General features: G+C 40.8%; 1 protein-coding gene across 1 annotated transcript in view; it reads right to left on the bottom strand.

Moving 5' to 3' along the window:
• LOC311050673 (collagen and calcium-binding EGF domain-containing protein 1-like) overlaps positions 1-9,119 on the bottom strand; it is a 76,302-nt gene extending 67,183 nt beyond the window's left edge. The window contains exons 1-2 of the mRNA XM_084064759.1: positions 8,835-9,119; positions 3,604-3,684 (exon numbers count right to left, since the gene is read on the bottom strand). Coding sequence (XP_083920885.1) covers positions 3,604-3,684; positions 8,835-8,959 — 206 coding nt within the window. The 5' untranslated portion in view covers positions 8,960-9,119. The remainder of the gene's footprint in view (positions 1-3,603; positions 3,685-8,834) is intronic.
• Positions 9,120-16,116: the final 6,997 nt, after the last annotated feature.

Here is a 16,116-nt window from a genome sequence, read left to right as displayed (position 1 = left end):
GCATCGATCAAACATGACCTCCGGCAAAGACAGAGAGAGAGAGAGAGAGTGAGACACAGATTGAGGGAGAGAGAGTGAACAATAGAAATTGGTCTGATTTAACCTCAGTGTCGTGCAAACCACCGCAGAGTGGGGCGAAGACGTACGGCTGGCTGGGGTTTTTGTTTTGATGTAGAGAGCTGTGGGGGTTTATTTATGTCCCACACCACAAAACCAATGCCCCTGCAGAGGTCCCTCCATGAAAGAGACAGTTTTTACATTTACATTTGAGGCTTCATTCGGCTGACACTGGTACCCAGGGCAGTTTATCATGTAGTATGCAACAACAACATGATCACTGGCAACAGAGGAACCAATAGTGCACAAAGCCTGAACAACAGATGTACGTAATCGATAATATTTAAAAAATCATCTTGCCTGAAACATTGTTCTATCAAACTTTCTTTGTTAGAGCATTTTCTCAAGAGAACTGTGGTTTGTGAAAATATAATTTGCTGACAGACTGTTAAGGGTTTCCAGTGAGCTAACTTGTTGGATTGAGTGGTACTTTTTGGGTCTTTTGGGTTTTGTAGTTTTGGACAGCATTTTCCCAAAGGAACCAAATATGATTCTGTTAATATTATGTAAATAGTGTTGATACTGTAGCAGTGTTGTCACTTGTAGCAATAAATTGTATCTTATTATACACCCATATCTCTGGGGTGTTTGTGTGCAACAGAGATGTTTTGGGTAATAAAAAATAAATGAGAGAGAGGAAGGATGGGACATTTCCACAGACTGCTGCTGCTCTGCAAGAGCTCTGGGTGATCGAGCAACAGTTAAGACCAAGCATCCGAGCCAAGTCATTCTCGTGCACAGACTTCTCTAAAACTTTTTCTTTTTAACAACTGAAAGCAGCTTCAGTAGCCTGAGGCACTCTGTACACCGAACCAGATTTGGGTGGTTGGGTGGAAACAATTCTTAGCATTTGTTTTAACCTGTTAAGATTACCAGATGGGTGATTTCTTTTTTTCCCTTTCTTTCTTTTTTAACCACATCAGGAGAATTCAGGCATCATCAGGTACAGTGCATTGACGTAAGTGTACCACAATGAGTTTCAATTACTCCCCGGCAATTTGTCCACACCTGTGGCTTTCAACTGGTTTCACTGAATATTGCATTCAACCAGGACGCTTTATATTAAAAAAACACAATATTTCTATACTGAAGTAGTTTGGGAACCCCCTGGATGTCTTGCCACCCTCTTTTCCAGTCCCAGCCCTCTGGCTGAGAAACCCTGGCCTGAATTCACAGTGCATTGTCTTGTGTGCCAAACCACAGCCATCTGACAAACCATAAAAAAAGCATTTTGCAAATATTATTATGTGAATCTTTGACACAAGTTTTTGCTGAACTAGAAACATGACAGGGAAAACACACTTGAACCCTCAAAGCCCCCCCCCCCAACCCACGACCGCCACCCCACCCGCCCTATACTCCAGCTCCATACATCTAATGTAGAGCCAGGAATCACACGAGCCATAAAACATATTTCTGCAGTAACTTTGATAGTTAACAGAGCAGACCCTCTGGCCTCCAACCAGACCCCCATTTATAAAAGGTTCTTAACACACAGATTTTGTGCCAACAGCCAAATCCGAGCCAAAGTTGTGATTCATAAAACCGTCCTGCACGTCAAATCATCGGGTTTACATGGATTTTTATCTTCCTCGGGTTGTCTGTGATATACTGTATCAAACGTTATCAACAAATATCAAGATAAATGTGTATCATTACTATAGGTTGATGACTACTGCAGCTACAGTACATATATATTCCTTATCACATCTTTAGTCATGCTTGTGTGATGGAATGTTAGATAAAGTCAAAGAAAATGGTTACAAATTAGCCCCCAAAACATTGCGCGCACTGTTGAGGTCATGTGCACACACAGACGAACGAGAGTTAGAATGACGAAGAGTCAGATTGAACTGTTTGTGTCTTTCTCTGCATGTCATTTTCCATTTTAAACACTTAAACCCTATACACTTCATTGACCGGAGTCCCCCAGGGGTCTATCTATCTATACTACTGTAGGCCCCCTCCTTTTTTCCCTCTACACCAAATCTCTTAGCTGAAAATAGCCAATCTACATGCTCACAACGTATCAGGCTGCGATGCGTTGTGAGCTTCTAGATCTGGGATGGTTCAGTCCAGAAATGGGACGCAAGGGTTCAAGAGGTTAAGGATTTTTTTTCCTACAGTGCTTACCCAGAGCTACTTAATAGTTAGTACGCAATAATTCAGTGCCTTGCACTCTACCACCTCTACCATCTCTCACCCTTTGCTCAAGGACACATTGGCTGTACTGTCACTCAAGCCTGCCACTTTCCCATTACAGGAAATTGTCTCTAACCAACTATAGGCGACCCTGGTGGTCCCAAATGAATAATGTCATAAAAATAGCTGAATGCATTCAGTTTTTTGGGAGCCTGGAACACTTCTACTTTTAAAGGTAGGGTTTAGTGCAGGCACACTACAGCCCATCATGGGAGGTCACTTTTTTATGACTGGCAGTAACCAAATTGGGTTGTAATAAAAATTGGCAGTGGCTTCTGAGAAAGAAAAAAAAAGAAGGAAGGAAAAGAGAAACATGTGAAAAGCGAGAGTATTTAAAAGAAAAAACAATGAATAATGCAGTTTTTGTGGTGAAAACATATGGCTCTTGCTTTAAACACTTTTCACTCTCAACTTATTGCATGTTTAATCCTCTTGTTTTCCAAAGAGCACCTGCTTATGGCATTAGCAAATGTACAGTGTTTTAAAACTGACGTCATGTGGCGACCTGGATATATATATATATTTTTTAACCCTAGTTTCTCCGTTGTTGGTACAATTAATTCCTCCCCACACATTCCTGGGTTGCTATTGTACCCTACCTGCCTCTGTCCTACAGTACTCCTCCCATCCAACACCCCTCACTGACAAGTGCCACAGAAATATGTAGGAGTATGCGCAGCAACAAATATCACCCAGCTCCCCTACCATAACACGGGACAATTGTGTTTGTATGAATCGTATATAGACCAAATCATGAGAGACAGCGAGATCCGAAATCGACGTTTGGCGGTAGCCATGGCTAGTCCTGGAAATCGTGGTGGATTTGAACGCCTAGACCAGGGGTCTTCAACAGGGGGTCCTCAGAGTTACAACAGGGGGTCCACCAAATCTTTGTGGGATAGGATTATTTTTTTTATATTAACCACTTCAACCCTACCATCCCTATTCTAAGGAGAACTTTGGCCAAAAATAGCAGATCTACAAGCTCACACCGCCTCGCAGACTAAGTACAGAGTGAAAGGTCAAGTTTACTAAGTATTGAGGGTTTAAGACAAGTGGTTAAATGTCTGAAAATACACATTAACATCCAACACTGATGACCCAATGTTATACAATATGTAGTGGGGTCCCTGCTTCATCTCTCTGTCAGCTAAGGGGTCCTTAGCCTGAAAAACTTTGAAGACCCCTGGCCTAGACTCCACAGTGGTGGACAGGTTGCACCAGCCCAGTGACCAGAGCAGGACAGGTTGTTGTACTGTTGTGAGAGAGAGGAAACTGTCTTACCTGAAACAGGTGCTGTTCTTCCCTCCTGCTCTGAGGCACGGATACTCCAAGGTAAGAATTTTATTCTCTGGACATTCTTTCCTGTAAGATCAAAGAGAGGAGGTATCACATACAGTACAAGGAGATTTGTTTACTGTATATATCTCTCTTTAAGTCTCTCATAATTTGCTTATATGGGGAAGTTGAATATAGCGCATTGCACACTTTTTGTGTTTGAGAAATGTGTAAGGCCGGTTTCAATTTACCGGTATTCATCCACTTAAAGATGGCTTATTGCGTTTTTAGTTTTCTGTGCCACCATGGTCTTCTACTATTGGTAAATGGTGCATCTATATAGCGCTTTTATCAAAGGGTTTTACATAAATTGAGCATTACATTCACCCATTCACACACACATTCATACACCGATGGCGGAGGAAACCATGCATGCAAGGCACCAACCTGCTCGTTGGGAGCAATTAGGGGTTCAGCGTCTTGCTCAAGGATACTTCGACACTAACTCTGGGGGAGCCCAGGATCTAACTATTCCACAAAGCAACTTCACCAGAGAATCTGGGGGCTTATCAGGGGCCGAGTTGGTCGCAAAGAGAGACACAGGGAGACAGACTTTGGTGTTTGTTTAAAATAATGTTATTTTTTCCCTTTATTTTTCTGTATTTTCCTTTTTCTGTCAATGTATTTTTAGTTTTACAAAAAACAACATTTAGAGCCCAAAACAACATAACTGAACTTAACAGCACGACTGACCTAAGCAAAATGAGACATGAGGGGAAGTGGAACATATATAGTGGGTGATCAGTCCACTCAGTCCACTTCAAAGGACACAAAGGAGAATAAACTAAGACATAACATTTAAACAGACTACAAATAACTACAACATCAACCACTACAGCACTAACTCATATTAACTTATGAAATTACAATGCAACTGAAATATCAGAAACACATTTATTCAAAAACCGAATCGGAAATGCAAACTAACAAACCCCTGCCCCTCCCCATAATCAAAGGGAACATGGTGCAGTCCAATTAACCCATCAGCTCGTTATAAGCAGATCTGAAGCAGCTGGTCCCCCTTACCTTGGCCAGCCATATCAACTCCAGCACTCATCAGAACTGATAACTCAAAGAAAACTTAAATGCAAATTAAATGACTCCTGGTAAAGCAACTTGACCCTAACAAGGGTTAACTAAATGCATGTGCACTCCAATCAGTAACCTTTCCTTGCAATAAACAGTATGTAATTTAGCCGGTTCTGTGTGTAGTCAATTTTTTTATGTCTGTATTCTGTATCTAAACTAAATTGATAAACAAAAATGTCAAGTTTCCACCATGTGTGGTTGCTGATGTGACCATCACAGGGCTACATTTCTCCACTGGTAATTTCCCTGGTGATTCTAGAATGGATATGTTGATTCTACTGAAACAAATTCATTCATTCATTCATTCATTCATTCCATTCATTTATCTTTTTTTTCTTCTTTCTTTCAATGACACTACACTAGATATCTTTTAACTATCTAAATCTAATGATTATATTGTGTACAGTAGTACCACTAACCTGTAGTGTTGTAATACAAAAGCACAAATTAATGATCAGCAGTTGCAATTCAATGTATTCAGAAATTCCCATTCCCAATGATCACAGGCAGAAAGCGCCAAACTAACGTCCTGGATGTTAGGTTGTTGACATAATCATGTGTTGAGGAAAGATTTTCCAGTAATGACCAGATCAGCCACTTCACCACCCGCCCACAAACACACAAGCAATGACAGTGATCAGTGAGCTAATCATAAAAATGCTGATGTCTGGACCTCTATACCCTCAATGCAATAGTGCTGAGAATTTGTTTACGGAATGCTGTACCAACAAACATCTCTAGCCCATTAAGACCTGAGGCAATTCTTAAAAATGTTTTCTAAATCCTAACAGTTTTTTGGAAAAAAAAAAAAAAAAAAAAAAAAAAAAGTTTCAAGATTTTTGAATAGCCAAAGAAATCTAAAGTGACACAGATGTGTTCCAGGTATTAATGGGCTAGATTGTGACCTTGACATTTGACCGTTTTGATCTCTTCAGGGCAGCCTACTGACCATTCCCACCAAATTTTAATCCATCCATCCGTTCTCAATCTTGACCTTCTTTTGTGACTGTGACCCTTGACCTTTTCCACCTAAAGAGTAATGACCTCTTCAGGACAGCCTACTGGTCATGCCCTCTAAGTTGCATACAAATCTTCCCCACAGTTCTCAGGTTCTCTTGCTAACAAGCAAGCAAACAAACAAACAATCTGACAGGAATGATTACTATAAACTGCCATGCATTCACGCAGATAAATACATAAATTAACCACATGAAGCCTGGCCTGCAGATCTACAATCTTGCGGCGCGTTGTGAGCTTAGACAGGATGTTTTCTGCAAAGTGATTTGGTGTTTAGTTAGTGTCAACTAAGTGTATTGTTTATAAGTGACACTGATTGTCAGGCCAACACTTAAAACCTTTTGGTAGCAGGACAATGAAACAAGACCTCCCCCTGTCAACGATGCATCTTCAGCATGAAGCAAACCTGGAACAGTTCCATGCATCTCATATCTCTATAAGACACAGCTTTGATTGGGGATATCCCGACCCGGTGGCTCTGTTTTCGAAGCTGCTGGCCATGTGCTCACAATGTCATGTGTTAACCCATTAAGACCTGAGGCCGATTCTACAAATGTCTTCTAAATCCTAAAACCTATGTTGCTATATCAGTGATGCACAAACTTTTTCATGTCAAGGACCCCTGAAAGGAAATGTATTTACACGGACCCCCATCTCAAAATATTTGTTCCAGGGAACCCCAGAAGCAAAGATTTGAGTTCAAATGTTTGCTTTAAATTAGATTTTCCAAAAATAGCATCCCTACAAGCTCAGCCATGAGCTTGTAGGTTTGCTAGAAATAGTGCTAGAAATAGTGCCCTATTTTTGAATAGCCACAGTATAAAATAATGGTTAAAGTGGTTAAAATCTAAAATGAGACAGATGCTTTCCCGGTTTTCATGGGTTAAAATGTTATTTCTTTTGACACATGTCATCCATCCCCTCTCTTCCCTTCCCCACTCTTCCACTTGTCTGTCAATCTCCAGTGTGTACCAGTCCCATAAAAGAGAAATCTCATGTAAATATATTTCAAACAAATGTCTTTGATTGTCAAGACTGGAAGCGGTTAGTTGACATCAGTCAAAAAGTTGAAAAGGAAAAAGGAATGCACAGACAGAGCCCACTAAGCCTGATTTCATCAATGTCAACTCAATTCCACAGGGAGTCCAGTGTTTTTTAGCCATGCATGCAAAATCAGGATTTGCTCATGCTTTGTCTAAACTCAAACACAAAAATCTATTTTGACATAATATTCAGAAATGTATCTGTGTAATCAGGTTGGTCTTTGGTCACAGTAGCAGTTCCCCATCCCAGTAAAACTCAGTGTGGGGAGGAAGACATTCAATATAGTTTGAAAGCATAATGGATTTAACTTTGTCATGAACTAATGCTGGCATGCTTAGACTTGTCAGAAAGTACAATAAGGGAGGGATCCCTTATTGACTAGGATTAGTCTATTGGCAAACAACTGAAAAATGACAGTATATCAACCCATGTTATTTCTATCGTTGAAACAACAATAATTAAATTCATGTTAGTTTCTGTTTTTATTGTACCGCAGCAATTCAGTTAGACAAAGTAATTTGTAAACTATTAGGCTATTGTTTTGACCTATTTTCTTCCTTTGGACTGGGATAAATAGGTTCTCGCAGGCTCTGGAGGAGAAAAAGCTGGGAGTTCCCCCTTAACTGGTCACCCAATTCGAGCTACAGTATACAGTATGCTGCTGTCAGTGGTGGAAAAAGTACTCACATTTTTTGCTTGAGTAAAAGTATCAATACTGCAATGTAGAAATACTCCGTGGTAGTAAAAGTCCGGAATTCAATACTTGAGTAAAAGTACAAAAGCATTGGTATCAAAATGTACTTATTATGCAGAAGGTCCCATTTCACAAGTTTTCAAATGTGTCCTGCATCAATGTGTTGCATGGTGACCACTGAGCTTGTATAGGGGCTATTTTCAAATATTCAAAGTATATATAGGGCTGAAATGTTTAATGCATGTTTTGTTTTGTAATAATAATAAAGTAGTGGAGTAAAAGGTACAATATTTGCCTCTGAGATGTAGTGGAGTAGAAGTAAAGGTACTGAAAATTGGAAGTAGTACTCCAGGAAAGTAAAAGTACCTCAAAATTGTACTTAAGTACAGTACTTGAGTACATGTACTTAGTTACTTTATACCACTGGCTGCTGTCGCCAACTGAAACCTGCTCTTTATGATTGCACTTGTTCTATGGCTGTAGAGAGAGTCACATAACTATAGCCTGCTCTTCACATTATTGAGAGCATGTGCTCCTCTCCTCACCTCACCTGCACCTTAATAATAACATCTGTCATGTTTTGTCTGTGCGCAAATAACATTACCTTCCTGCACCGAGACCAATTACAACCATTTGTCGTTTGTGTATAGCTATTATTACCTTGAAAACCACATTAGATCAGTAGTCCGGACAACCATGTCATTTAAGAATGATAATAGGGGGCTAGTAATAAAATGTTCTTATAAACAACATAATGTATTTACACTTAGCTTAATAGATTAATGGCATAGCACTACAAATATCCCCATATAATATAGGAAACTCAATTCAAGTATAACTGTATTTCTATAATGTAATTTGTCACATATTCTTGTGATGCAAGCCTGCCACAGTAGAGAAAAGAAAACATATCACATACTAAATATTCTTTCATAAATAGGCTAAGTGTTTCTCAAACCTTTACATTTCAAGGTTCTCCCCTTAACTCTGACAGTGTACAAATGGAACAATGGAACCAAATGGACCCTAACGGGTCCATTTGGTTCCATTTGTACACTGTCAGAGTTACAGACTTGTAAGGGTCAATTTAGAACCCCCTAAAGGAACCCAGAGAGTCCCTAGAATCCACTGCTCTATCTGTTCTTCTTAAGTAGCCTATTAGCGTCACTCTAGTTAACTTGAAGAGGTGTCCAGTGCAACAGTGCAGTGGTCCTGATAGAGCTACAGTATAAGCATTATTAATGTCACTCCTAACTTACCCAGAAGAGGTGTCCAGTGCAACAGTGGTCCTAATAGAGCTATAAGCATTATTAATGTCACTCCTATAACTTACCCAGAAGAGGTGTCCAGTCCAACAGTGGTCCTGATAGAGCTGCCACTGCAGGCTCCCCAGAGGAACAGGACGCACAGAGCGCACAGCGAGAAGAGCGCGCGGCGGCGGAGGAGCGGCTGACCCATGATGTCCCTCTTGACCCCCCCTGGCTCTGGAGTGACAGATGACCCTGTTTATTCACTGATGTCTCCACACAAAGACACTAAAACGTCCCTAAAACACAACTCCTGTCAGTCAGTGCACGTGTGCAGAATCTGCAGATCTATGTGTGAAGTCAGCATCAGATAATAGCAGGCAACCCAGGGAGGTTAATCACTGGAGAGAGAGCTGATGGAGTTAACAGTCCAGTGGCGCACCGCACCGCTGTGCGTCTGTTGGAGAGCTGCTGCCGCTGCTGCGTCCTGACTGCTGCGCACTGAACCAGACCCCCTGGAGCAGCCGTTACGCCGAGATTGGTGACTTGTTGAATGTTGTGTCTTCAGAGGTCGCTTGCTGCCACTGAGCGCTGTTGCGTTTATTACTTTGATTGATTGATTGAATACTTTGTTTAGAAGTTTGCAGGGGGAAAAAAGCACATGAAAGTACAGTTCAAAATACAAGGTCAAATTGGATTGAAAAGCTCCAAAAGCCACTGGCTTGTTTCAATTGGGGTCCTCGCGTACTCAATTCATTGAGCCACTAATGACAGACAGATACACTAGGCTACTATTCACCTGTTTCCTAAGCTGTGTTTTCCATTCCTGTCGATTTCATTGGATATCATTGGTCATCTGACCAGTTTCATTGGATTTCATTGGATCAAATCGTCAGGAAGTGGAACACACACAGCCTAGGAAACAGGTTAATACTTCATGATGAGCTAATAAATGGGACGAAAAAAGCCTAGAGATAGTTGGTTGTTGGTAGGCTATTTGGTTGTTTATTGATTATATCTCAGTCAGGTAAACTAAGCCTAGTAGGCTAATGTCAGGTTATGAAGTTAATGTTGAGGAAAGATTTTATTGAATAACAACAGGCAATTATAAAAGCACTTTTTGTTTTTACCTGACCCGGACACTAGACATTTATTTTTGGGTGACTTTCTTTCAACTGCACACAGTCACACTTAGCATGTTAAAGCATGAATGCGCTGTCTTTTTCCCAACCGGCGATTCCACATAATTCGACAAGTCACCAATTTCGGTGTAACAGGTGACGGGTTTATAGCCATGTCTTTCTGGCTAATCCCCGGTGGAATTACATTCCTGCTCTTAAGAACAGACTTCACAAAGAGGAAAGAAACTCCACATAGTAAGCCTTACCACGGTGACCAGAGAGTTCCATCTTTCATATTATTATCTGTTCCTTTGAAAACTTAGCAGTGGTAGGCTTAGGCTACTAATGTTTTTTTTAGCCTACTTAAGTAAAAGTATTAATACTGCAATGTAGAAATACTCTCAAATCACAAGTAAAAGTCCGGAATTCAAAATAAACTTGAGTTAAAGTACAAAAGTATTGGCATCCAAATGTACTTAAAGTAGAAAGTAGACTTCTCATTATGCAGAATGTCCCATTTCACAAGTTTTCAAATGTGTAATTTTTTGTTGTTGTTGAAAATAGCAGATCTACAAGCTCACAATGCCATTGCAACCATTGTGAGCTTGTAGATTGGCTATTTTCAAATGGCTGAAATGTAGGGCTGAAGTGGTTATGTATTGTAATGATAATCAAAATCTACAAAGTAGTTTTCAAATAATTGTAGTGGAGTAAAAGTATAATATTTGCCTCTGGGACAGTGGAGTAGAAGTAAAAGTACTGAAAATGGAAATACTCCAGTAAAGTGAAAATACCTCAACAGTACTTGAGTAAGGCTACTTAGTTACTTTACACCACTGAAACTTAGGCCTACTAGACTATTAAAGTTGGTCGAGCACGATCGAGGACATTGCTGGGGTCAAAAGGAAATAATGTAGTTTCAGCTTGTATAAATATATAGAGGTCAGCTTTTAGGGAATCATTATTCTTTCATTAATAGCCTGTTTCTGTAATTTGGCCTAATGTCTGACAGTTGGTTTTCTGTGGGACACTCATAGGCTTAATTGGCCAATTTATTATTTGATTAAAGCCATATCCTATTGGGGATTTACCTAGGCTATTACTTATAACCATGATGACTTGCAGCAGATATTATCCACATGCAGATAAAGAACCATTATTCACATTTTTAAATCGGCTAACTATAGGAATAAAGCGTCTGTTTAGCTATATCATAAACCTATCAAGAAATTGCATAGATACATGATTTCCCCTAGAAAATACAATCTTGTTTCAGATTTCACTTTTAAATCTCTGACTTCTTGACAGTCAGTCAAGTTTAGTGAGATTTGACAGCTCTTAGTTGCAGACTGCAGCAATGTCATTTTTCACACTTCTACTTTTATTAGTGACTGTTTTTATTATTTTTTATTTCAGAGACAAAGTTGTATCCCTCTGAGAGAGAAAGGGAGAAACTCCTCTGGTGTGACAGATTTGACCAGCAACCAACAGACTGGCAATCAGCTTATATCGATTATAACAATTAAAACAAAACATTAAAATTGTTTTGCATTAACTACTAGATTTTAAAAAATGACAGAATAATTGCTAAAGAAAATAATCGATATGTGCAGCTCTAGTGGTAACACTGCTCTGTTCGGTTGTCTCTTCCCTCCGTTTATTCCCTGTGGTGGGTTTTTTGGCCAGCCTTCAATAGCAACAGCTGGTTTTATTCACCACAAATGAATCACGCTGCGTACGTAGGACATCTACACACATGCAATGCACACACACACACGCACGCACGCACGCACGCACGCACGCACGCACGCACGCACGCACGCACGCACGCACGCACACGCACACGCACACACACACACACACACACACACACACACATACGTGTGTGCACACACTACAGAGAACATGGTGAATTAAACCGCTTCCTCAGGCTCCTTTAGTTACATCCCCTCCAGAATCAAATAATTCATAAGATATATAAAGAAACATTATTAAAGAACCACAAAGAGAGGCAGTTGTTGAGATGGCAGACTCTGGTTCGTTACTACGACCACACAACCCATGGCTTCTCCCGTTCCCACGGAGTTGAGCCTCCTCTGTTGGTTTTAGTTTGGTTGAGTTTTTTTTTCTTCGTATTTGGTGTTTGTCTATCTGCATACAGAAAAACCAGCAGAAATGTGTTTTTCATTGAGGGCTGGAGCCTATTGTCATTCCTTGGGATGAAACTGCCCCAATCCTTAAACACATAAAGACAAAAACATTTATAGCGTATCCCCAAAAATTCCCAACAAAAATTACGGGATTGTGAAACTGTTGCACAAAACGTCACTGGGTTACTGACTCACTACAATCAGCTGCTGTGGGTTTTGTGATATTGTTTTTTTTTTTTCTAGATATATATAAGTCTTTTTCTGCCTTTATTAGTGAAGATGGACAGGAAACAGGGAGAGAGAGAGATGGGGAGAGACATGCAGTAAAGATTGTCGGGAACGGGACTCGAACCCGCAATGCACTGTCAGGCTACACTATAGGTGCCCGGACGGACCGCAAGGGCACCAGCGGCTAGTGATATTGTTTGACAAAGTCCACTTGAAATAGCTGATTTGGGGCTGGTTCGCCAGCGGCCAATCAGTGTCTTGTTCCAGCCAGGCAATATGCGAAAAAAACACTTAAACTTCCACATTATCCTGAATCAAGCAAACAAACAATCAACACAAGTTTGTAAACGATTATGACCACCTGTCTATCTCAGCATATGGTCCTTACAGTCCACTATGCAGTTCTCATATTCCACTGGTCAATGCTGAGGGCATAATTGCACTCACAATTTCCCAGTGGATTCATTTATACTGTTCAGTGTTCAGACGTTTAAGCTGGTAATCTGATCCAGAAAGACTTCAGTGAGCAGCCAGTGGTTCAGAGTCCTGTTTGAGAACACTTTGACAGGGTGGACACAGTCTATTGGCCGGGATTGACCTTTGACCTTCTTGCCCCCCTGCTTCCCTCCCACATTGCTCTTTATAATGCCTCAAAACGTTCCCAAAGTGTCATCATCCATACAAGAAAGACAGCCTTCATCACTGTGCCCATTATGTACTGTGAAGACAAACAGCTTTCCACAGCCCCGCTGTATGTGTGTCGACTCATTAACTTTTGATTTATTCTTATTTACTGCATCCCATTAGCACTACTATAGCAACAATCCTATCTGAAAACTATTAGATGAAATGCAGGCGCAGCCGCGCAGAGATGTCTTCCTTCTGGATTTGCGGCTGTGTTTCCAAGTCTGTCGTTATTGTAGCTCTGTTACTTGGAAACCGAGATTCTTTTTTTTTAATGGCCGCGGCTTGACTCTAGTTGTGGCAGTAAACACCTGACTGTTCCAGCTAAATAGCCCAGAGGTCATTCGTCAGTGTCACAATCTGCTCAGAGCGGAACCCATCTCTCCAACTATTTCAGGCTACGTTGCACAACTCAAGTATTTTAGTTGTTTAATGATTACTGGGGGAAGAAGCTCTACGATTGACTTTTGAATGACCTCGAATGTTGTTCATGTTTTTCTATTCTGGTCATCTGTTGCGCCTCTGATAATAAACATGTAACCAGTGGTGGAAAGTAACAAAAAATACATTAAAGCAATACAAGGCAGGTCCAAAAATAACGATTTTTAGCAACCTCTGCTGGTCACCACCGTCATTGTAATTATTTAGCGCAGTCCTGCATTACCCAGAATTAGTTTTCACCGCAAGACGGAAGCGTTTCGAAAAGCGTTCTTTCAATTGTTTTATACTATCTGCGGATCGTTTCTCTTAGCCAGTGGAGCTTTAGTTACAGTGAGCTGTGTTTTCTTTTGCTGTTGTTTTTCCATCTTCAAATCCTATAATGTCTTAAAAACAGCGTGAGATTCCTTTTTGTTATTAGCGCGGTAGTTCCTGGCCAAACAGGAAACCGGTGCGGTAGTTCCTGGCCAAACAGGAAACCGGTGCATTTCCGTTTCTGTTTCCCGGCCGCATGACGTCATTTTCGCGGGAAGGACACCCCGTAACCGTTTCAATAGAAAATATTTTTATAAAAGGCTTTCGGGGGTGAAATTCATGGAGTGGGTGTTGTGAAAGATACGCCACTCACAAAAGATATACAATTTAACTTTAGTTTTTTTGTAAAAATTACCTAGTATAGCTTTAACCACTTCAGCCCTATATGCATTTTGGCCATTTCAAATGATTTTCAAAATCTTGTGAAATGGGACATTCTGCATAATTAGTACCTTTACTTTTGGTACTTTAAGTACATTTTGATACCAATACTTTTGTACTTTTACGCAAGTAAATTTGAATTCCGGACTTTTACTAAACAGAGTATTTTCTACATTGCAGTATTGATACTTTCACTTAAGTAAAAAATGAGAATACTTTTTCCACCACTGCATGTAACAGAGGCACAGGGTTCTGTGTCCATCCAAGCTCTTTCTCTTACCAGCCTACCGATTTTTCCTTCTTAAGTGTTTCTTTATTGGGCCCCATTGTTACATTTAAGTATAGGAGGTGAGGTCAGAGGATCACACAGTACATGGTAGTTATTCCACAATCTCAAACCAGCACAGACCTGGGGCCTTGCAGCACTTCGACAAGGCACAGACTCTTAAAATACAGGCCTATCACCTCTAATCGTTTTGTGAAATTCAAACTGGGGACATTTTTGTTTGGTTTCTAGGTATAATGATCTCCAGAGATGTGCTGTGGGCAGTGTAACTCATTTCTCTGTTCCTTTTGTCACAGTAAAATCCTGAGTGTTCATGTAATTTAACTCTGACAGTGTACAAATGGACCACCAATGGTCCATTTGTACACTGTAAAATCCTACAGCTGCTCAGCTCATGGCTCCCAGATGGAGACACCCTTCTTTTTCACATGTTCAGTTATGGAACATGTTGTAAAGAACACAAAAATGACACTTGCAACAAGTGAAGTCAGTTTTATTTATACAAGATTTTCAGGCCGCTACGACCTTCAAATCTAGTCCTATATTGTGCTGATCAGAGCAATGTTATGGCCATTTGGAAGTATTAAACATTGCTGTAACACTGCTGTATAGTGCCCCATATGTGTGCAATTTAGTTTTTTTCGGTGTGGCTATTCTGATGCCAACCCCTTGAACAGTGTTTGTGCCAGGTTTGGAGCGGATCAGAGCAATGGTGCGCCTGTGGCCCCCGGGGGCCCCTGACATGGCCCCTGGTGTGACTATTGTCATGGCAGACCCCTGACCCCATCTATCTATCTATCTATCCAAGATGGTAGTAGAAGGTGTTGATGGTAGAGGAGTTGATAGCACTTAAGCAACTCTTAACCGGCCTCCTTAATTCTTACGCAATTCATTGGAGTGCCATGCTGTCACCTACACTATACACAGTGAAGTGATCGGGTTAATTTATCCACTTGTAACTCATAATGAACAAATGCAACCAAATGGACCCATAGGGGTCCATTTCCCCCTTTTAGCCGATACATGTTCCATGTGATCTTTTGTCATGTCGGAGACTGTTCAGGCTTCGGGGAGGCTTTTTGAAGTGCAGAGAGTTTCTTTGCTCGTACGATACAGGTGCACCCAGCAGTCAGCAGCTGAGAACACACAGACGCTTGACACAAGTCAGACCGTAACACCGGGAGGCCCGGGCCCTGGACAGCACTCTGCTCTGGGCTGTAGTGTAATGCCTAATTTTTGCTCCGTCGATACGACGACGGCTGCATCACAGGCTGAAAACAGGCATGTGACACCGTGGTACTCTGAGGTATAACTCAGGCTTAAAAGAAAGTGGAGCGTGATGGATGTCTCAGTGTGGACCAGAAGCTGAGGTGATAAGGTACACCAGGATTAGGCTGATGAGGCTGGTGACAGAAATACAGCCAGACTCATCAGTCAGTCGGACTGATTGGGTTACATTAGGAGACTACCTTTTCTGCTCAATTCTTTTTCGGTTTTGCAAATTGTTTTGTGGTGTATTTAATATTATATTTAATGAATCATTATGTGTACTGTTTATGATTATATTTCTACTCATTAAAAGCTGTAAAGAAATGAGTCTGACTATGCCTCTATGAATGTAGTTTTATATCATTCATCAAACTTTAGCAGTTTGCAGGGGTGACCAGATACCCTGCAGTGATATTGTGACACAGCCCCCAGTGTGTGTGCGTGCATGTGTGGACACATGTGTGATGCGTATGTTTGTGTGCACGATCCTGTGTGC

This window comes from Gymnoscopelus microlampas (assembly GCF_963454915.1).
Source record: "Gymnoscopelus microlampas genome assembly, chromosome: 1".
Lineage (NCBI taxonomy): Eukaryota > Metazoa > Chordata > Actinopteri > Myctophiformes > Myctophidae > Gymnoscopelus > Gymnoscopelus microlampas.
Note: the sequence above shows the minus strand (reverse complement) of the source record. Positions and strands in the feature narration are given on the sequence as shown.